This window comes from Pteropus alecto, unplaced genomic scaffold, assembly GCF_000325575.1.
Source record: "Pteropus alecto unplaced genomic scaffold, ASM32557v1 scaffold196, whole genome shotgun sequence".
NCBI lineage: Eukaryota > Metazoa > Chordata > Mammalia > Chiroptera > Pteropodidae > Pteropus > Pteropus alecto.
In genome coordinates, this window is record NW_006439717.1 from 318548 (window position 1) to 343394 (window position 24847).

Here is a 24847-nt window from a genome sequence, read left to right on the forward strand (position 1 = left end):
GAGATTGATAGAATAAAGAACCCAAAACAGATCTGACAGATGCAACATTACATGCAATTTGTGGACAGGCAGACTGTTCAACAAATAAGTACTGAGACAATTACCTTTCCAAATATGGGGAGGAAATGAAATTACATCTCTGTCTTATACTAAACCAAATTAATTCCAGACATTTCAAAGACCTAAATCCAACATAGCAAACGTTAAAGCTATTCGAAGACCCAGAGAATGTTTTCATAGCCGAAAGCAGGGAAAGGAGTTAATAGGGAGAACAGCATTATAGGCAGAGGAAATAAAACAACTGGCTGATAGCTTAATCTGTAATACTGAAAGTAAAAATACCACCTACCACACAGCAATAATGAGAAATATGTCAAGTACTTAGAACAGTGTCTGACATACAACCTTTGAATAAATAATGGAACCTTCTTTCATTCTGGTTCTTTCACTTACTAGTTGTGTGAAACTGGGTAGCTGATTCTCATGCCTCATTTTCGTTATCAGTAAAACAGAAAATAAGAGTACCTACACCTTATTAGGTTCTTGTAAGTATTAAATGACTCTACCCATTTAGAGTGCTTATAACAGAAATGGATACACAGTAAGAGCTCAATAAGAGTTAGTAAGAACAATGTACTGCACTTACAAATATTAATTATTATACTACATAGGGAATGAGGAACATGTCAAAATTAAGTGTATGTTTAGTATTCTATTTTTGGATGGTAGCTCTTGTAGTAATGTGGAGAATGGACTGTAAGAGAGAAAAAACTGAAGACCTAAGAGTTAAAAGGCTATCCAGTTGTTCAAGTCTAAACAATGGTAATAATGAGTGAAAGAAGTTTTGAAGGCAGATTTCATGGAATCTGAGGACAGATTAGACATATAAAGACAGTGAACAAGTGTCATTAATGACAATTCCCAGGTTTCTCAAATGGTTAAAATGTTAACGTGATGATGCAGTGAACTGAGATGAGGTTGAAAGTACTGCAAATGTTTTCCATCTTAGTACTAAAAAATATTTCTACTTCTCATTTTGAGATCTGGGATTATCTTACATGTTGTTCAATGCCTAAAACTTCATGCTGTTTGAAGTTGTGCCTTTGGAAAGAACTGCTGTATAGAAAGTATTCTGATACACCATCAACTAATCTTCTGAAGGAACACATCAAGAGCCAGAAATTTCTTTAAAATCATTACCGGTTCTATAAAATATTATCCATGTGCTTTTTAAATTTTCAAATAACAAAAAACTTTCTTGTTTCATGATGGCCTTACTTACAAATGTTTCTTTTCTTACCATGATTGGCTTGCCCTGAAATGTTTTAACTTCCTCTCTCAAGTATTTAAAAGCCTGTTAACAAAGCAGAAAGGAACTTTTATTAGTATTCAAACATTTCATTAAAAACATCTTTATTTTATCAAGAGAGTTCAGTATTAGCAACTATGTTTAAACTATACAATAAAAAATTCTGAAGGTGATTCCATTATGCAGGTGATAGAGAATGAGAAAGTAAAAACTTAAGACCTCAGCTGCAGTTCACATTTACTGTAGATTAGCTTCTATGGATTACTGCAGATAAAATACAAAAAATTCAAAACAGTCCCAAATGTCACTACGTATCAATTTTAAAATGGTTCAATCAGTTTTCCAAGGTGAAGAATTTTAAAAAATCACTGAGTGGTTTTAAAATGCTACTAGATATGTTTTTGATTCAAAAGAATATTTCTTATATTTAAGTAGGACTTGGTAACAAGAGTAAAATCATGATGTCAAAATTCCAAGAATCAGTAAGGTAGGTATATATTTATTGTGGACCTAGTATGTACTATAAATATTAACTACTGAATACATAATTCCCAATCCACATGTTAATTTTAAAACTGTGTTAATTTTTTTTTTGATAGAAAACAAATTGTTCTTAAAGGGAAACTGAAAAAGCTTTAGGAAGATATCAAAAAGGAAACCAATTAATAAACAAAACCAAAAAGGTAAACAAGGTGCTCAACAATCTTTGCAAACATACTGTAGGTATATATATTTTCTCAATTAAAATATCCCACTACTACTTTCATCACTAGGGCTTAAAATCAGAAAAGTTTTCTTCTTACCTCTTGTGCATCAGTGTCTGACTGGAAAGTTATATACCAGTTGCTGTTGTGTGCAAACTCACAACTTATCACCTTGGGACAGTTTTCATTTTTGAACAAAGCTTTCACCTCCTAAAAAAGAAAAACTTTAGTTAATTCTAAAAAATATATCAATAATGAGTTCTTTTTTTCTCTTCATGTCTCTTTGTCCTTTTTTATTTACTTGTTAACTGTTTATGCCTTCTGCCCATTTTTCTATTGGGAGTAGATGATGCTCTGAAACAAAAACATGTACAGTTATAGCATAAATTTTACATATGAGTTAGCGATAGAATCTTATTTTATAATCAGCAAAACTGAAGCATTTCACTCCTAGTTGGCAAGCTAAATTTTCCTTATAGTAAAATCTCTCCGGTCTTGCCATTATCAAAAAAAAGTATGTCCTCCATTAACATTTTCTAGGTGCTAAGTATTTTCATGCATTCTCATTCAATCCAGATGCTGTACAACAGAATCATTCATAGACATGAACTCTGTGCAAAGATATTTTCTCTTTTCCGTAACTGATATAACTAAAATTCCAAGAAATATATGGATTTAGAAAAAGATTACCAAAATTCAGAAGTGTATAACAGTTAACAGCTTGAACAAAATTTATAAAAAAAGAAACTCAAAGTGAACATTAAATATTCCCAAAAAGTCATAAAAGGAAAGGAAACAATATCTGCTAAAATACCATCCAAGGTGAGACACTGTGATTTACTCCTGAAAACAATCCTGTGCCAAAGATTTTATCATCTCCATTTTATAGTTGAGGAAATGATGGCTTGGATTGTCTACCCTACCCATACTACTATAAAGTGGAACTCAAATCCAGATTTGTGTATCTCCAAATTCCATTTTGTTAAATATCTATTTGAGTTCAAGGAAAAATTTAGTAGCAACCAATAATTCCTAAATATCAAAAGAATCTGATTTTGTTAAATGTCCCACAATATATCACTAGGTATCAGTTTTAAAAAAGAAAATTACTAAGCTGATTGGACAATCGACATGACAACAGTGAAGTCTAACCTGTATTCTAACTCCCTCAAATGTTTAATGCATTTAATTTTTTAAAAAATTGTCTCTACTTGTGATGAAATTTTGAGTCAACTACTACTTGAAATAAATAAGTGATCAATCAGCTGAGTCTCGTAACATTTGTGAACGTGGTGAAATACCGCCAAGTTCAGTTTAAAATTCCTATCTAGTCCAGAATTACATTTCTGAACTATCTATGGAACTGTTACACTGTCTGCCACTCTCTGATCTCCACTTTCAAAAATCCATAAATATTCTCTAATTATTTATAATTCCCTTCAAACGTATAAAGAATTTCTTAAAATCTTAATAAAATCCCTATTTTCAGCTTTTATCATTTTTTAGGAAGAATTAGGTTTATAGATTTACTTTCCCAAATATAAGAGAAGTCTGGATCTAAAGTAATCAAAAATTTATTCTACCTAAGAGAAATCTTTAAGGTCACAACCCAATTTTCATGATTACTACCTAGGTAGACTTTCTATTTTAGTCATTTGTACTTCCCTTCCTTTTTTTTTTTTTAATGAACAGTATGTTGATGTCTTGTTCCCTTCACTTACTGTTTTTCATGTGGGTGCGCTCCTTATGTAGTCAGACTATGAATTATAATACTATAAAAATAATAATAGCTAACCTTAGAGTGTTTTTTTCATATGCAAAGTATTACTCTAAGCTCTTCATATACTAACTCACTTAATTCTCATAACAATTTTAGGAGTTACATATTACTATTATCCCATTTAACAGATGAGAAAATTGAGGCAAAAAAGGTTAAATAACTTATCCAAGGTCAAAGAACTAGCAGGTAAAAAAGTTGTTCAAATCCAGGAAGTTTGGTTCTAGGGTTCAGGCTAATATACTCTATGTTGTTTCTTAATATTGCAAATATTCTTAGCATCCTGAAATCTTCCTTTCAATTTGTTACCTTTGATATATAGTTCGTAATTTGATATCGAAGATCTATCTAGTGACAGTTTTTTTTTCTAATTTCTCTTATTCTAAGTTTAAGAAAACTTCTTCTGGAGATATAATACTAAAAGAATCTGGACAAAAAGATTAATTACCAATGTGTCAAAAGTGTTAGGCAGCAAGAGTCCAAAAAATGTTAATGGTTAATCAATTACTATATATCAGTTACTGATTAATCCTTCCCATCTCTAATATATTATGCCTTAACGTTAACAACTTAGTGCCAAGTTATGTGGCTTAGTGGTTAAGAAACATGGGCTTCAGAATCAGAGATCAACTTCAAACCAACTGTCATTGAAACAACCCATGTGTCCTTAGGCAAGTTATGTAACCATCCTAAGTCTGAGTTAACTTTGTAAACCAGAGATAATAAAACCTTACACTTAAAGTACATTGTGTAATATTTCGTAGACTCTAATTACTAAATAACTGTTATTATACATACATTATTGTAGAAGAGGGCCTATTTCTGGATTATATTATTTCATTCAAATATTATTTTATTTTTGTACCTGTACCATATCATCTTTATAGCTGCAGCTTTGCTTTATATTTTGCTTACCATTAGTCTTTATCCATTAGTCCTTATTCATATTTTTCTTCTTCATTCCTATCTAAATTTCTTCTTTCAGAAGAATCCTCAAGTTCCCAAAAGAGTCTATTTATATTTTAATTGCCATTCAGTCAAATCAATAAATTGAAAGTTAGTCTCAGTGCAATATTCAATCTATCCTTATAAGAACATACTTATATCTTCTTCCTTCCTCTGTCCAACTCTTCAAGTATTTCAAAATTTACAAAACAAATTAGTACTTATTCTATTCACAGTAACTGATGAGGGCATTGACATACTTTGCTTGTTTAGCTTCTCCAGTTTAAAAAGTAAAGAATATTTAGTTTTACCTCTATTGGTGTTGTTTCAGGAATCTCTCTAAGAATCACAATACAGCGCTTATGACTTGGTCTCACTTTCTCGCCCTTCTCATCAACTTGTACCATGGGAGAAGCTGAAATTTTAAAAAGTGGTTTTATTCAAAAGTGACATACAGATATATTAATGCCACTAAAAAACTGCTCATTTCTATTTCCAACTAAATAAATTAGCAGAGGCTAATATCCTAAAGAAATTAAGTTGTCATCCTTTATTTTACTTACTTACTTACTTATTTATTTTTACAGCTATAGCACCTGGTCTTCCTAGGTGGTCTCCCATCTAAGTACTAACCAGGCACGACCCTGCTTAGACAAGATCGGGCGTGTTCAGGGTGGCATGGCCATAGACAAGTTGTTCTTCTTTAAACAAATATTTTTTGAACAAACATTCAGAGTATCTACTTTGTGACTTGACCCTATGTGGAGGCTGAAAAAAAACCTTCAGAGAGCATATAACACTTACCTAAAAAGGTAATTTCCCTGTATACAATTACCAAATTCTTTACTTTGAGAGAACAAAAATCAGAGTATTTGCATTAGCCAAACTCTAGGGAATGTAATGAGCTTTAATATGTGAAGAAATTCTTCTTAAAATTACAGTCTAAGCAGTTAAACCAAGAATTACGCACAAATGATTATAATCTTTTCCTTGATTTTAATGTATTTACTTGCATACTATACAGAGACTCAGAAGCCATCTTTTAGATGATTTTGAGGAAATATTGAATGAAGATAGTAGTACATAGCCAAAACTTATTTCTAGTCTCTTCAGAAAGAATACACCACAGTTCCCTTAAAGGACAAGTGGAGACAAAACAAGCAGTTAAGAAAAAATGGCTTGAGATTTAATTGCTTATATGCATAAGTGGGTATCAAGATGAATAACCAAGGTATAGAACTAATACAGATACTACATATTAGTAAAAATAAAAGACAAATTATTGAAACAGAACAGTGAAAAACAAGGAGTTAAAACAATTCCCTGTATGATCAGACATCGAAAGAATATTTAATTTTTTCACTTCAAAAAATAAGCTAAAAGGTATGATTTACATACATCTCAGCACTTCAAGAATTAGATCGGGGTCTGTGGTTAGCTTTTTTATTTCTTCCATGTTGGCAACGGTCCAAATTGGGATGAACTGATCACTGTCCATTTGAGATATAAGGTAAAGATCCTTTGATAAATTTTCTCTGAAAAAAATACAGAAGCAACAGTTCTATAAAACAAACAATTCTTTAACAGCACCTAAAGAGGTACCTTATTCACTTCTGTCACCAAGTCTAAGGGAAAAAAATTATGCTATCATAAATAATACAGTGAACTATGAAAATATATATGATATACAACTGATATACTTTATCAACTTCCAGAAAGTTTCTCAATCCCCAAATACATTGGGCCCAATAGTTTTAAACAAAGTATTTTATGGAATTATACTGATATGGAATGAGGCTTAATATTAAATTCAAGAGAATGTTACAAAATATTATATATAGTATAGTTCCATCTTATAAACATTCTTTCACTGATGTTAGAATATACAGTTTAAAACATAAGTTGGATCGTGGAGGATTTTAAGTTTCTGAATGTTTGCATTTTAAAAAATAAATATGTTTGACTATTTAAATTTAAATAATAAATGTAAAACATTTAAAATTAAGACAAGATTCTCTAAGATACATTTTTTTTAAAAAGATACAAATACTTCTATCTTACACATAAAATTGTGTTTAACAAACTGAAGTAAAATTAAATGCATCTTGGTCACATCAAATTTTTGAAGCAGCCTAGTTATAAATAGCTAGAAATCTTTACTTAAAAGCCACATTCACAATGACCACCTTATTTAATGCTGAAATTTAAAGCACTCCAGATTCCCCTTCCCTTGCTTACACTGCTCTATTTTTTTCCTATTTTTAGGTGATAGTGCTTATCACCTAACTCACTTCTAAGTTGATTATTTAATATGTTTATGTTTTGCCTCCCCTGACCCAGAATACAGGTTCCATGAAGGATCTATGTTAAAAAATGTGTTTCAAAGCCCTAGTGACAAGCAAAAAAGAAGGGTCAAAGGTCTTTACATTCAAATTATATTAAAATAGAGTATTAATTACTTTTTTAAGGTTACAGTTGTCAACAGGTGGTGCTTATTTGTTTGGGAAGAAAAAATGAGAATAGAGAAGATACTAGTAAAGGTTAAGCTCACTTCAGCGTCAAAGGAAGAACATACTAATATCACCCTAATCAATAAGATATTCTTTAAGAACTTGAAAATAAGACAGCTGTAAACATATTATTTGCATAACTAAAAACTAATATCCTAAATCAACTCTGACTTTTAGCAGGTCTGTTGTTATAAAACAGTGTTTCAAACCCTTAAAGAAACTGTACCTCACAGAAGTAAGTCAAATTAATGGATGTAACATCTAGGATTTTAATATTCATAACTAATATATGATATGTACTAATGGCAATTTTGCTGAGCTACAAATGTCAATTGCTCAGCTGGTTTGAATTGTATCACAGTTCTGAGGAGAATGTAGTAGGTCATGACAAGAGCTCCCACTGCAACAACTAAAAAAGCCTGAATAAATTACAAAAATCATGTTTTTGAAGATAAAGGAGAGCTGTGGAAGCTACAAGGACAAAACAAAATTCCAGAAAGATTTCTTTCTTGGACCAGAGAAAAACTAGCAGAACCTTTAGCAGTTGCACAAGACTGGCATTATTAAGTAGAAGCTAAAGGAACCCTCAACATACAACTGTTTATTGAATTCTAAGGAAAAAGATGAAATGGGAGCCAGGTTTAAAAGGCAGAATAAAATCTCTTGTAGAAGTTCTAGTGGAAGGAGGAAACTTGCATCAAACTTAAGACAGGTCTCCCCCATAAGACATTTGCCAGATTTTGAAGCTCATGGGGTACGAAGCTAAATAGCTAACCTCAAATCTCTGAAGAACAGAACTAAATCTCCTTTGGTGTTTTGGGACTGAGGTAATTGAAAACTGCCAACTTCTAAATCAAAAGCCTGAGAAGGTCATGTCCAAGGAAAGACATAAATTACAGGTGGACCAAGTCTAATTAAAATGGCTACTTGGCCCTGACCCAGATTAACTCCTGACTGAACTGAAGCAATCAATCTGCTTCTGCCTATCAGAAGAAAGTTTAAATCTTTTCTAGAGGGAAATATTATGTCACTTGCAGCTTCTAGCTACTTTTATATGTAATGTCCAGCACATAATCAAAACTTGTAAGACATACAAAAAGGCAGGAAATCATGACAGAAAATCAAGAGAAAAATTCAGACTATAAGCAGACATACAAATGATCCAGTTAATAGACAAAGATTTTAAAATAACTATTACAAGTTATGTTACAGAAAATGACTAGAGAAAAGCAAGCCAGAAGGCTCCAGATTTTGTTCTAGGGCTGTACTAGACTAAGACAACAAAAAAATAAAAAAGAGGGGGAAGAAAAGGGAGATTTTTAGGAAGAAGTGAAGAATCAATTAAACCTGAGTCAAGGGTGTATTATGTGTAAAGAAATGAAAAAGTCTACGATAAAATCCAGGTTTCTAGCTTGAAAAAATTGGTTCACTAATCCTACTTCTTACCAAATGTAGGAAAAATAGCAGGCATTATATTTGCATGCATATCAAAACTTCTGTTTATTTTGGAAGGGGTAGTTCTATGTATTGAAGCTTTAAGATGTCTAAGGTGTAAATATACCTACATAATTCTTATCTGTAAATAAGACACCCCGAAACATCTGCCTGAAAGAACTCCCTATTTAATAGAAGACACTGGTTATGTAAATTCAGTGCCATCCACCTACTTTGCTAAAAACAATGCTATGATCAAAGGTTATAACAGCCAACTACTAAAGATATAAATTAAGAGACAACCACTCTTTTGAGAACTCTAAACCTGAATATGTTCATAGGAAAGTATCTAAGAAATTTCACTACTTTCTACTGAGAATATATCCTTTGCATATCCAACTATACATCTTTAAATCTAGTTAAGAAATATACTGAAGAATGATACCAAAATATGTCACTGAAGGAAATTAAAACCACCATTCTTCCACTCTATTTCACAGGTATATTTTACATTTACTAACCAAAAAATTCAAAAAACCAGAAATACCAATTAAAAAAATGATAGTGTACCGTGAGAAACAGAATTCTAATTGTTTCTTCAGACATTCTTTTAGGTCTTCTGCAGAAATTGCTGAATTGCTTTCTCCTGATGATAGCAAACAAGAGGGGAAAAGTTAATACCAAATAAGTGGTAAACTTTACATATTGTTGCACTCAGAATAAGCCACAAAGTATGCATAAATTAAACTATCACAAAACTATATTTAATTATTTTTAGAATTCAGATAGCTTAAAGTTTAACTTTTTCCAACTTATCTATTCTTCATTCTTTGGATAAATTTCACATCAGTTTAAATACTATTTTATCAAGTATTAACAAAGCACCATTTATACTAAACGTACTTGGCTACTATACTGTAAAACACTACCCTAAATACTTTAAAAATGTGGTAACTACTTATTACTTTAATGAAAACTCAAAGGACAAAAGTAATAGTAATCTAAATTTGAAGACAGTAACTACACAAGGTGGAATATATATATAATATATATCTAATTTAATATTCGATATTAACTTCATTAAAATGACGATAAGGATTCTACTTCTATAATATATGCAGTCTTTCTAATACAAAATATATATAGACACATCTGTGTTATTGGTAGTAAATATGATGTCAGTCACACTCCTTAAACTTCGGTCTCTTGGCGGGCAACCAAAATGGCGTTGATAGAGGCTCTGTTCATCCCTCTGGAGACCAAATCAAAGTTGTGACGGAAACAAGGAGCAGCAGCAAGGAAAAATCACCTGGGATCTAGATGAACAAGCCATACAACTAAGGAGAAATCCAAGAAAGCACCTTGCAACAGCAGAAGGCAGGATGGGGCAAGGACGTGGGGCTGCCTGTTCCTGAGTGGCTGAGTGAGACAGAGGCTGCCAGCAGCAGCAGCGGATTTTCCCGGTGACAGGCCTGCTCACTGAGTACCAGTGCTGATTCGGCTGCATGCAGCGGGCACCAGAAACTTACAGGGAGACATTGTCGGAGTGAGGGCCAAGCGAGATTCGCTCTGTACAGAAGTGCCAGCAGTATCCACTGTCCCCTGTTGAGCCCTCCCTGCTCCCAGTGTGCGGACACAGACACAGCGCAGACATAGCCCAGATGTCATTAAACTGGATAACAGAGGTCGCTCCACCCAGAAGATTCCCTGAAACCCTGCCTTCCCCAATTCATGGCCCCACCCAAGCAACATCCAGGTATATCCTCTTTGAGTCATATGCTCCCAGCTGAGCAGTGCCTAGACTCACACTGGAGGCAGCATGCCTTGGTTTCTGGTGTGGCCAACAGAATGAAGACCCAGGATCTACAACCAAGAATAATTTATCTAGTAAAGCTATCATTTAGAGTTGAAGGACAGATAAAGAGCTTCTCAGACAGAAATAAGCTGAAGGAATTTATCACCGCCAAGCCAATATTACAGGAAATGTTGGAGGGACTTCTTTAAGAAAAAACATGTATCAAAAACAAGAATAAAGAATGGTAATAACTACATTCCTATCAATAAGTACCTCAAATGGAAAAGAATTAAGTGCTCCAACTAAAAGAGGTGATGAATGGAAAGGAAAACAAGACTTCTACATGTTACTTATAAGAGACTCACTTCAGATTAAAAGACACACACAGACTAAAAGGAAAAGGATGGAAAAAGATATTGCTTTGATGGACCTAGAAAGTATCTAAGTCAGACAGAGAAAGATAAACACTATATGAATTCACTTATATGTGGAATCTAAGGAATAAAAAGAATAAACTAATCAAAAATTGACCCACAAATACAGCGGGCAATCTGGTGATGGACAGAGGGGAGGGGGTTTTGGAGGGTTGGGAGAATGGAGTGAAGGGTTAAAGTTGTACAAATTAGTAGCTAATGGATGGTCATGGAGATAGGGAGCACAGCATAGGGAATGCAGTTAGCATTAATATGTTGGCTAGGTGGAGGGTCGGGGAAGGAGGGAGCAACTGGCAGGATCATTTTATGAACTATATAGATGTCTAACCAATGTACTATACACTTGAAACAAATTAAAATTAATAAATTAAAAATAAAAGAATGTAAGAAAAAAAACTTCTATCTCTTAATATTCTTTTCAGTTCTTGATTTTAGAGCACCATTATCTTCCTAGGAATATGTAAAGCACTCAGATGTCCAAAGTGATCAGTTCAACTCTATAACAGTCTTCTATGCTTTCTATTATTTAAGCCCAGAACATAAGACTTTTTTTCAAGACTCAAGCTTAGAAAACCATCACTCTTATCAGACTCTTACACGAAACAATAGATTCAAATCATATAATTTGTCTTCTTCTTAAAAAGGATTAATAATTTCCTTTAAATACAGACAATAGGATGTATGTAAAGATAAATAAATTTTGTGCATAATTTTATTACCTTGTCTTATTACTCAAGATTTGAAGTGATATTAGATATTAAATTAACTTCATTAAAATGAATATAGGAAGTATTCTATTTCTATGTATATGCAATCCTTCTAACACAAAATTCATCTACCCAAATGCTAGCCGAAGAAGCAATAACTTCATTTAACCTTTCAATATCATTATAGAAAACTCAGAATACCAACTGTGTTCAAAGTAGCCAGTAGCTAAGGTATATTATGACCACAGGTAGGAAGCAGATCCTACCACCTTAAATTATTACATGGAAATATCACCCCATTCCACTTCAGAAATCAACCTATAAGCTGATACCCAGACCAGTAAGAAAACTGACCACAAAGGTATATATACCCTGACTGAAGTCAAAACTAAGCTGCAATAAAAATACCTACTCCCTCCCTTTTACATTTACTTTCCAAAGAGACCCTTCGGAAATCAGAAAAATAAAGTTAAGTAGTTTGGGTCTCTTTTCAGTTTCTTCCAAATTTCATCTATTTTAAATTCAACTACTAATCCATGCCAGTTGAATGAATGTGAGGAAACCATGTTTCACAAGTGGAATAGTAGAACCACGTTTTTAATACAACCTTTTCCTTAAAATCAATTCTCACAATTTCACATTTATAAATGCATTTCACTCTGACACAAGTGATAGAAAAAATTGATAAAACTTGCAATGATCCCAACTAATAGACCAAGAAATTTGGACCCTATGAAAGATTGTAATTTAGGTCTCTTAACTATTTTGACTATTTTTTCCTTTTGTCTTTAATTTCACACTTTCCTTTGATAGAATAAAGTAAACATTTTTTAAATTATAATTTTCATGGTTAGTCATTTGAAAACAGTATTTATAATAATCACCTAACATTTCATTAACATAAAATTTCAAATAAGAAAATAAACTGATCAATGCCATAGGTTTATTAGAAAAATGATAAAGACACTGTAGAGGGAAAAAGAAGAGCATATCACACTCTCATTTTACCAATAAAACCATAAAGTTTACCAGAAACGTCATATATTTGGTAACTCAGATCTTCTGGCCCTAAAATCATTCCATCTGTTGATTCTTCAATGCCTGTAGAATTTCTTGTGGTTTCACAAGATGAATACATTACTTCATATTCCTTACATATATCATCTGAAAGCTCTGTATTACCTGTACAAAAGAAAACATATTGAATATAAATAGGAATTCTACAAATCCTGTCTTTATGAACTCTGGGACCTATGTCTTGAATAACATAATTTCAGAGAATTCTACCAGTTGGGAAAATATACATAAGGTTTTAAGTTAAGCATTCTCTTCCCAAGGGAGGAAGTTTTGACAATTATGGATAAGCTAAAATGATTAACAATAGCTTAAACTTTTATAGCACTATCTATTTATCTGACAGCTTCATGCACTTTATTTACTTAATTCTCAGAAAATCTTAAACCCAAACTAATAATAATTATTATTACTATTATTATTGTTTTACAGATGAAGGACACAAGCATGGAGAATTTAAGTCATTTGCCTAAGATAAAATAATGAGTAAAGAGCATTGCCAATGATGGTAGATCAAAACTAATGTACAAATACCGTATTATAAATGGGTTCAATGCTGGACCCAAAGATACAGCTATTATTTGAAATGACAATTCATTAATATTAGATATGAGAATTGTATAGAAACTACATGTTAAACACTTATCAATATATTTAATCAAATAATCAAAGGACGTACCCCAAAGATCTATGAACCAGTGTGGCCACGTTTAATCAAAATGTGACTTGTTCTGATGAAATATTTAGGACTTACCCTCAGGATGAGACCCTGATGTGGCTGCTGTTTCATGCCAAGAGCTTTCAGTTCCATGAGTTACTGGAGTGGCATCAGTATTTCCAGGAGGAATTTCTTGCCATACTTTGGCATTAGGATTTAAACCAGTTCCTTTAGATGTCACCTGCTAAATAATCAAAGGAACTATTTGTAAATTCTATAAGTCAGTGCACTAAAAATTTAGATATGAGATTTTTCCATTACTTAGATGTGAAGACAATTCCAATGTAATAAATATTAAATAAATATTCTAGTTTTGGCTCAACTTGCAAATATAAATCTTTTAAGCAGATGAACTTGAAATGTCTATATGTAAAATCCACCTACCTATACAATAAAAAAACACATCTCAAACACTATTAATGTAGAAACACTGCTTTATCTTCAATCCACTTGCAAATGTCATAAAATTTATTCAAACTATTCACATATTTTTGACATTAGTATATATTTGTGCATCTAGAGCAAATTTTTGAGTTACCTAGAGCGATTTTCCAGAATATATAATTTTTATTGCCATCCAAGCTGTAACAGATGCTTTTCAGTATGAAGGATTCTATCACTGGAAATTTCTTCCCAAGTATAAAACAGCAATCTGCCTTACTGTGCTTTTCCACTTGTCCTGAAATTGTATATTTTTAATGTCCACAACATAACTATCATATTACCATCTAAAGTGATCTTTTATTTCGTTAACCGATGTCGCCATAAAAAATATATAAATAAATTTAAAAAAAAAATAAAGTGATTTTTTGCATACATCATCTAATCACAGACACGCATAGAGGTTAAAAGTAGAAATGAATCACAGTATGGAGGGTGGGGAGAAGAAGAGTATTCAAAAGATGGAGAGAGAGAAAGAAAGCAGGATATACAAATACACTTCTCTTACCTCATTCAACCAAACAGGTATTGATCCTCCTCAAGCACATTAATGACCCTTCGAAAAGTTTGCCTTCTTTCCAGAAATTACTTTTAACTGTCTCTTAGCCAGAGGCCCTTCCCTTTTGTGATAGCCTACCCTTCCTGGGCAGCAGGTACCAGAAGGTAGATTCAAAGGACAAGGAATTACTCAAGCTTATAACCTGCAAATACTGGGGATTCAGTTTTCATGAAAAATAACTAGTACACACTAAGCCGCTTATCAGGAAGTTATATGTTCTATATGGAAGGAATTCTTACAACTGACACTGGCTCATGTAGCTAAAAATAAATAAATAAATCTACCTTTAAGGTATCATCGACACCTAAATATGGACAATCAAAGCAGGACTCCAAGTAGGGAGAACTGCAGAGCCCCCAGAGTTACCAGAAGACTCAGCTTCTGGGAGGCCTAACTGTACTTCCTGCAATTAAGCCCCATGAAATTCCTCTGTAAACTTTTAATCTAATAAACCAATTTTTTACTTGAGTTTGAGTTTCCATACTATGCAACTATTATACAACTATTATTATGAAACATTTATTGTTTAATTACACTCTACAGCTTGCCATAAATTTTTTAATTTTGCTTATCAATCAAAACCCAATTTGAGTAAAAGGAGAGAGCTCAGATACAACATCCTTTTCCATGTTGATTCATTCACATTTTGGGAGCAAGAGCTGGGCCTGAAATAGTGGCGGTAGTGGCAGTATTTTGTTGCTGACACAGTTTAGAATTGCCAGGTATAGAATAACAAGCATATGCCTTTTATTCAATTTATTATTGTGTTTAAAGTCTCTACACACAATAATCCCCTTTCTGCCTTCACCACAGCAGTACTCTCCTATCACTTTGCCTTTGGAACTGAGCTGACTGTGATTTGAGAATTTAGGTACAGCTTAATTTCTGACTGATAGAAGAAAAGAACTGTGAAGAGTTTGTGATAGCCTACCTACCCTTCCTGCCATGTAAACAGCATTTAATCTGATATTAAGCATTTTAATAGAAGAAAACCTATGTATTTACATACCTACCCTTCCCACCCTTTCCTCAATTCTGAGAAGACCAGTTACGTTTCTACCCAAGAAAATGGAAAATAATAAAGACTACAGCTGTCAGAAAGAAAAACTGATCTTATGAATCTTAATAAATACAATGAAAAAGTAAAAAATTCATTTAATGAATAAAATCTGTGTATGAAAAAGACAGAATGAAGGGGCCATACACCCACTAGAAATATCCCTAACTTATAGAACTGTTATACAGAGTAGTATGTAGCTTTAGTAAAGCAAAATAGCAATTATTATTTCAAGGTAGTTAATAATTATTACCTAAACATATAATGGTTGAGAGTCTAGAATCACACTTAAATTCAAAATCCAGCTCTAACATTAACGATTGTGTGATCATGGGAAAATTTCTTAACTCATCTGAGTGTCAATTTTCTTAGCTGTAAACTGAGGTAAGAATTCCTTATTTTAAGAACTAAACTGTATTAATACTTGAAAAGCAATTAAAACAGTATAAATACTCTACGTCCTTTTTTATAAAGCCTGTTGGTTTTAAACAGAAGGTAATTCAGCCGTCTCACTCTCAAAAGTATACTACACAAACACTAATACATTATATCAAAATAACTGCAAGGTGAAGTTAAAAGTTAAATATAAACTATTACGTCATAGAAAATTAGCTTTGAAGAAATATATGCAAATCATGAAAGACATATGGAGGACTAAAGAATATAAAATTGTAACAAAAAACTAAAATTAAAGACCAGGAAAATAAAATTCTAGAAAAAATACACATATATGTACACAAATATGAAAATAAAAAAATTTACACTTATTAAATTAGCAAAGCACTTAAAAATAATTCCCATATTGGCGTAAAATTTGTAAACTCATTCTTTACTGGAGATTGTATAAAATAGTGCAAATCATTCCCACATACAAACATTATTATAAAAGCCAAGAATTGGAGCTAACCTAAAGTCAGATGAGTAACAAAGAAATTATGACACTCTCACTGGTGAAGTACTACACAGTCATTCAAAATTACCAAGATACATTATCACATTTCGTAAAATCTAAAGAGGTACTGACAAGTCACAAAGAAAAAATTGCCATTGATTAAACAATGACATACCAAATATTTTAAGATGTATCCCAATTTTCAGAAGTTACAACGTGCAACAAATGTGCATCTTAAAGTTCGAGATATGGAAAAAATCAAAATGGAAAATGCTTTCACACAATGTAGTGAAAAAAAAAAACAAAACATAACCACAGTAACAAAAGCAAATGTGTTAAGCAATTCTGTGGGCTAGGTGCTACACTGAATGCTTTACATGTATCATCTCATCTACTTCTTAAAAATATCCGTATGGTCTACGGCCACGCCACCCTGAACAAGTCCAATTCCGGAAGCGAAGCAGGGACAGGGCTGGTTAGTACTTGGATGGGAGACCACCTAGGAAGACCAGGTGCTGTAGGCATAAAAAATAAAAAAATAAGAGATTGTAAACTGACAAGGTCCTTGCAATCTCTGAGGTCAACCAAGGGTTGCCTCGCTTAAAAAAAATTAAAAAAAAAAAAAACAATTTAAAAAAATTCATATGTACTAGTATCTCCCTTTTACAGGTTATCCTATGAGAAATAATGTAGTCAACTAAAGATACAGAGATTAAATACAGGTCAGTATTAATCATAAAATTATTACAACCCACAGATTATTACAACTGCAAAAAGTACATAAACGTGGACAAGTGGGCTAGAAGGGAACTTGATCTACTACAATAACTAGATCAAGAATTTCTTTCCCTTGTAAAGTATTTCATTAATAAAGTATTCTATTAAAATGTGGCCTTGAGTTTTAGTCATAAAAAACATGTAACTTAAAAAAGCTTATTACTTAAAAGTTTATTTTTAAATTTACATAAATGTTGACTATTTTCTGTGATCCTCATTCTTTCTTGTATTTCAGACTTTTCTTCTGAAGTCATTTTCCTTCTCCAAAGACACCATTAAGATTTTTTTTTTTTTTTAGTAAACTCTCAATTGTGGTTTTTCTGAAAAAAACCTCTAACTTTGCTATATACAGAACTCTTGCTAGGCACATATTCCCTTTCGGCACATTAAAGATATCTCCACTGCCTTCTGGTTTGTAGTATTGCTGATCAGAAATCGGCCATTAGTCTAGCTGTCATTCCTAATCTCTCTTTTATCTCTAGTTGCTGCATCTCTATCAATGGTATTTTGAGGCATTGCAATCATAAGTCTAAGTGTGATTTATTCTACTTGGGATTCACTGAGCTCTTTGAAATCTGATGCATCTTTCATCGATTCTGTAAAATTCTCAGCCATTATTTCTTCAAATATTGCCTCTCCACCAACTGCTCTATTACTTTTTTCTGGAACTCCCATAAAATATTTTACACCTTCTCATCCCATGTTCCACCTCTCTGTACCAATCTCTTTCCCATTTTCAATTTCTTTGCTTTTCTAAGGAATTACATTCTGAGCAATTTCTTAAGATCTTCCAGTTTATCAATTCTCTCCTCAGCTGTTTCTAAGATGTATTCAACTTGTCCTGGAGGTTTCTTAGTTCTCTTTTCTATATATTTTTGTTCCTTAAAGTTCCTTTTGGTTCTTTTCTCAAATCTGACTAATGTTTTGTTTCTTGACCATCCTTTCTGTATCTTCCTTTAAGCATATTAAGCATTCTTACAGTCTATATTTGATAAGTCCAATATCAGTAATCTTTGAAGGTTTGTGACTTATTTCTGCTAAATCATGCTCATGATTACTTACATGTTTTATGATTTTATAGTGTAAGCCCATTTTCCTTGGAACTTCATTTGTGGTAATTTTAAAGATTACGTTTAAAAATGTGATCTCTAGCAGAAGATTTGTTTGCCTTATACTAGATGACTGCATAGTAAGACTATCAATCTGGTATTTAAAATTTTCAAAATGGGCTTTTTTGGGGCAACAGGTAGTGTGAATTCTGCCCTACTTTGGCAACAAAGAGGATTTATGTATAGAACTATTAGGAAAGACCTCTCCCTACCAACCCAGAGCCAAGGCTAAAACTGTCAAGCTTCCTTTGCTCTTGGAAAGCTTTATTTTTCCCCCCTAGTTTACCTTGTGTCCTGCCTCTAAGCATGGTTAATTAAAACCAAAGTTCTAGGCCACTAAGAATCAACAGATGTTTAAGGATAGCCCCTGGGTTTATTGCTCATCTCTCTAGATTAGTACTTTGTTTTTGGTCTGAAGATTTTATTTGCTTTCTCACCAGCTTAAAGCTCTCCTCTAATAATTTTTTTAAAAAATATTTTAACCAACATTTTCAGCTATTTTCCAGAATATCTAAGTCATAATATTTCTAAAAAAAAAAAAAAAAAAGTATCAATATTATCTTAATGAAGCTAAATTGAAATATAATTCCAACAACTGAGAGGCAACTATGGTATAACAGGAAAAAACATTAACTTTATTTTGCCATCCAGGAATTATGCAATTAGCCCCAGTTTCCCCATTTTAAAAAATGTAACACCTACTCTACCAAACTCCTTATAGTTTCTACAGACTTTTTGCCCCTAACTTCATTTGTTAGGGTCACTACATCCTCTTTTCTTCTTTCTGTTTGTACATAATCTCGATTTTGTTACTCTGTTTATTTAAATATGTGGTCTTTACAATTAGGCAGTGGACTCAAGGAAGGCAGAAACTAGGTCTTCCTCTTCTATTTCAGCTATTAATATAAACCAGGCAAGAGTAGACTTCCAACTCTCTATTTGAGTAGGTGCAAAAAAAGGAATTAATGTTTAGCAACTGCAATTACCTTTCTAGCATGCTAGACCGTCAATGTTGATACATTCTTCCTTTTTTTTTTAATGTGCTCCTTGGCTTTCAGTTTTAGGGCTGCTAAAAGCTTTTATAATAATATCAAAACCAATAATAAAATGCTAAAACTTGCAGGAGGAAAAGCATCTTGAAAATAGCACCATTTGAATAATCATAGCAAAATCTTAGCTTAGAGATGTTAATTCACAGTTACCTCATATCATAAACCAATTAGTTCTCTTATAGTACCACCATTTAGCCCTGCCAGTACAGGTACCAGGTATTATTTAAAAAACTCTACAGAAGAATTTTAGAAAGCAAGTCATCTTTATATTTGCCACTATGTAAACAAACCAACATTGTATACTGTACCAAAAGTATCTTATCAAGGCTTTTTTTTTAAAATCAGTATTCAGTATTCACTCTGGCTAAAAAGAAAGGTAACTTATCAGTATTCACTCTGGCTAAAAAGAAAGGTAACTTATTAAAGTATAGTGTTCCTGTCACTAGAAGGGCTGAAAAAACAGATGCAAAGATAACATCACTCAAAATAATGCTGCAGAAGTGGCTTGATGAGGAAATCACTAACCCTAACACCACCAAGCACTAAATGCCAAAATTTAAATCCATCACCACCTTTACTACTGCCATACCTAAGCCACTTTTCCATTAGGACCTCAACCTTACAACTATTAACTTCGCTTCAAGCTGACCATCTCTACTGCCACTACTGCCGGCAAAATGGAAGTTGTGGATAGAACCCTCATTGACTTACAGTGTATTTTCAAGTAGAAGTCATCTGTGGATGTGTCTGACTAGTGGCTCTGTGGTAATATGCTTGCATCCACCTAGATAAATGAGAATCTGGGAATCTGAGTTTTGACTAGTAGGTTCACTGAAGAGGCCTGACTCATAATATGGCATATTGAAATATGGCTACCCATATTTGGCTACCCAAATGTAGAAATCTACCAAAAAATTGGCTCCAGGTATGACAAATATTCACTACAAGAGATTAAGGCTAATATTTACTATACACAATATGCTATGCCATATATACTTAATTTATAAATAAATACCCAAATGTTGGGAAATTATGATTAAAAAATTACCTTTTACTGATGAAATGCATTATTTCATTAAGCATTTAATAATCAATCAAAATAATTAAGTAGATGATTTTCAGCAGTATACTACTATCCATAAATCTGATGTGTTCCTTGCTAGTGGTGCCAAGAATAATCAAAGTGTGCGGTCTATGGCATATAAACAAGCAGTACTCCTGGGCACATTTATATTGTCACCAGCCTAGTTAAGAATATACACTCGAAAAGCCATTAATGTACACAAGACGATTTATATAAGGATGTATAGTGCAACACTGACCCCATGAGGGAAAGACTGAAAACAACCTAAAGCCCACCTTTGGGAAACTGTTAAATAAAATGTATATTTTGTAACATATAATACTATAAAAGTTAAAGGAGATAGGCCTATATACACTATTATGGAAAATGCTCCAACATATGTTGTTCAGTGAAAAAGAAATCAAGTTGAAAAACAATAAGTACTTTGTTTTAGTATTTATGTTAACAAACACATACAAATCACTGTACAGATTTATAAGTATGTAAAAACAGAAAAGGTCTGAAAAGTTACACCACCAACCTATTAACAACAGAACTAGAAATTACTAAGGTATTTGCCAAACAGGGAAAATGTACAAAGGATAAGCAGCAATAGTTAATTATGAATTATGAAGTATCATTTTTACCTATTAAACTACTTAACACCATTTTGACAAGTATAAAAAGAAACAATCAGTTAAACGCTGTAATTCATGTAATTATCAAAAGCCTTAAAATATACATTTTTGGTCTAGAAATTCTATTTGTCAGAAATTCTACTCGAAAGAGATAGACAAAAATACATAACTACAAGAATGTTTACCGCACTAATTTTATAATAGCGAAAAATTAGAAACATGCCACTGCAGTGATCTGAATGTTTGCATACCTCCCAAATTCATATGTTGAAATCCCAAAGCCAAATGTAATGGTACTGGGAGGTAGGGCCCCTGGGAGATGCTTAAATCATGAGAGTGGAGCCCCTCACAAATGAGGATTAACGTCTTCTAAAAGAGACCCCAGAGAGTTCCTTAGTCCCTTTCACCATGTGAGGACACAGAGAAAAGGCACCATCTATGAACCAGAAAGCCCTCACCAAACACTGGCAGCATGATTCTGGACTTCCCAAAAATAAATTTCTGTTGTTTATAAGCTACCCAGAGTCTGATATTGTTACAGCAGCCCAAATGGTCTAAGATACCAAACTACAGGTAATTTGTTCAATAACTATAGCCCAGCCATTAACAGAATATCTCAGAGCCTTAAAACCAGACTGTACATAAAACTGGTGAAACCTGAGTAGGTTCTGTGGACCGTACCAATGTCGATTTGCTTGTCTTTATATCATACTATAGTTATGTAAGGTGTTACTACTGGAGGAAACTGGCAAAAAGTACATAGGACCACCCGTATATTTTTTGAGCAACATCTTGAGAGTCTATGTTGTTTCAAAATAGTTTTTTAATTGTAGAAGACACAGAAATGTTCACAGAAACTTGGAGGAAAAAATAAAGCTAACTTCTTATTATAAAAATAATTTAATTTTATGAAATAATGCAAAGCATAGAAAAGACTGGAGAGATTAAAAATCAGTGTTATCACTGGTTACCTCTGAGCAGTAGCATTCTTTTCATTTTTGTGCTCCTCTGTATTTTCCTACAGTTAACATCTATTACTCTTACAATCAGAAAATATATAATGAAAAATTTGAGATCTGAATAAAAGACATAACAACTCGTAAAATCATTCTTGGCAAGTGACATAAAAAACTATTGTCTTCCAAGAAGAAAGCTTATAGAACCTACCAACTGAAAAGAAAAGCACAAACAAGCAAAAAGACAATTCACAGCAAAAAGTACCCAAAAAACTAATAAACACTGGAAAACATTCAAACACACTAGTCATTGAAGAAACACAAAATCAATCAATTACTTCATTTTAACCTATATCGTGAATTTTTACAAAAGAGAATGCCTGATGCCAACAAAGATACAGTAAATTGGAAAGTAATTTGTCAATATTTATATGAAAAACTTAAAAAATGTTCACTCTTTGACCTACTACAGTGAATTTTAGCTAAGAGCTTTATACACAGGGTGTCCTTTATAAAATTACTCAACAAAAACTAGAAAATAAAAATGTCCATAAAAAAAGTTGATGTGTTTTTCTATAAGTCTTTAAAATGAAACAATAATGAATCTGTCAAGTCAGTTTAACTAGAAGACTTATTTTTTTCATTTAAACTCTAGATAACCACATTTGATTCATCTATTGACTGAAATTTAATAAAGAACTCCACTGAAATCCTTAACTCTACCACAGAACTAGAAGTAAAGCCCTTGAGGCTACAGTTATGTATCTATTAAAGGACGTAAACTGCCCAAGTGCCTGCCGAAACTACCTGCCAACATACACTCAGTATGCAAGCACATAGATATTCTCAAAAAAAAAAACCCACCAAAGTATTCAAACTGTCAGAACTACGAGTTAGGAAAGTCACCATAAACACGATAAAGCCATCTCTTTGGTCACATACATAACCATTTGTTTTATTGACCTATTTACTATCAGAAACAGAAATCCTATGCCACTTAAACCTACAAATGCTGAGAAACAGAAAAAAAAATTAAATAAATTGAGTAAACTTATTTGCCTCATGGCAGATAAATCTCCCAGGTTTAATTTTTATATCTCCAATATTGAGAGGATCACTAAATTACAAGTGCTTAAAAAAAAAAAAAAGACACAAAATGAACACTTGTCATTTTATCCAGCATAAAACTTCGGGGTCCTCAGAGCATCTGAGATCTTGTTCCCTGACAAATGTCAACAGTTTGGCTCAAATAAACTCATAAAAATTAAAATACAAAAAACTTTCAGAGTCCTAAAAGAAGATGCTTAGGGGTATTTTATGGAAAGTAAAATTGAAAATTAAACGGAATTTTTCCTCCATTCTGACAGAATACTAACATTAAGAAAACATTTAATACGTCTTCATAACAACTTCAGTTAAATACCATTATCGTCCAATTTTGCAGATAAGGAAAAAGTTACTTTACGTGAAGGTAAAGTAATCTGCCCAAGGTTGCACAGCTAGTAAGACAGAGCCAGAATCTGAACCTAGGCAGTCTAGGGAGTCTGCCAGTACACTACAGTGGCTCTTAACCAGTACATCACAGTTGCCTTAGAGAAAACTTTAAGACAACTAGTTAAATTTATACTATTTAAGGAATAGTATAAATCTCCTCGCCAAGCCAAATGGTCCCTTGCTTCACTTCTGCCTACAGTAGCTGATAATCCAGAAGAAATGAATACAGAAAATAGCCACCAGATAAGAACTAGGGTCACTTTGACCCTAGGGTCAGCTCCATAATCACTTTTACCTTAGGGTCAAAGTACAGCTAATTTTCGGTTTTTAAAAAAAAAAAAAAAAAAAGAAGATTATATTCATGGCAGTTTATGCAATAAAATTTACCCTCTATCACAAAGCATTTATCCTAAATTGAATTATCTTGTCTGCAAGCTCCACAATGGCAGTGACCTTGTTTATGGTTTACTGCTCTCTAGTGCCTTGAACAGTGACTAGGCACATAGGAGGCCAACAATAAAATTTGTAAAATGAATCAATGGATGAATATGTACTACATGAGTGGTTCTCAAACTTTACTGTGCATAAGAATCATCTAGGGAATCTTGATAAAATGCAGATTCTGATTCAGCACCCAGATATATGGACAGAGAGTCTGTATTCTCACGAGATCCTGGGTAAGGAAGTTTGCTGCTAATTGGGGGCTCAAACTTTGAATAAATAGCAAGGTAACTAAATCATCCTAAGTCGTTTTCCCCAAGCTCTCCAAGTTGTTAAGAATCAGGGTTCACTTACTCTCCGCTGTGGAAGGAAATGTGAAGCCTATTCATCAATAAAGCTATTACTGTTGGTCCTCTGATATTAGAGGGAAAGACAAGCCTTATATCCACTACGTATATCCCCAAATTCCCACTACCTCAGTCAAATGGCATCTGATAATTGTTTAATAAACAAAACAAAACTGAGATCTTCCTTGATTAATGGTTTAACTCAGGTCATGGATTACAATGAAAATATAATCAAAACTATAGACTTCTCTCTAGAAAGTTCTATAATGAGATTCATGAACCTCCTTATTAAAGACTGAGAATCCTATTTATACTTAGAATTTAAATAATTTAAATAGTCCTCAAAATACTGAGCCATTTTACTTCAAATTGGTCACCTGATAATGCCAGTAACTATACAAATGAACTAAAAAAAAAAAACGAACCCACAAATATCAATGTTAAATATCAAAATAATCCTTCCCAGAAAAGGGTGCCTTTTAATTCCTGTATATAATCAAGTCAGCAAACCATGTTTCAAATGAAAATGACCACAAAACTGAGATGAAACTTATCTTTCATAAGTATATATGAAAGCAGCAGCTCACAGTGTTTATGTATCAGATACTATTCTA

The 24847-nt window shown here is 32.8% G+C and overlaps 1 protein-coding gene across 10 annotated transcripts in view; it reads right to left on the bottom strand.

Moving 5' to 3' along the window:
• Window positions 1-24847, bottom strand: part of LARP4 (La ribonucleoprotein domain family member 4) — a 151698-nt gene that overhangs the window by 31198 nt on the left and 95653 nt on the right. For 7 of the 10 annotated variants that reach the window (XM_025050238.1, XM_006916783.3, XM_025050236.1 and 4 more), the window contains 7 exons: window positions 13444-13591; window positions 12645-12797; window positions 9250-9325; window positions 6134-6270; window positions 5047-5150; window positions 2113-2223; window positions 1301-1354 (listed from right to left, as the gene is read on the bottom strand). In XM_025050238.1, coding sequence (XP_024906006.1) covers window positions 1301-1354; window positions 2113-2223; window positions 5047-5150; window positions 6134-6270; window positions 9250-9325; window positions 12645-12753 — 591 coding nt within the window. In that variant the 5' untranslated portion in view covers window positions 12754-12797; window positions 13444-13591. Of the gene's footprint in view, window positions 1-1300; window positions 1355-2112; window positions 2224-5046; window positions 5151-6133; window positions 6271-9249; window positions 9326-12644; window positions 12798-13443; window positions 13592-13945; window positions 14087-24847 lie in introns of all 10 variants that reach the window. The other 3 variants (XM_006916784.3, XM_006916782.3, XM_025050237.1) reach the window with 2 other exon arrangements.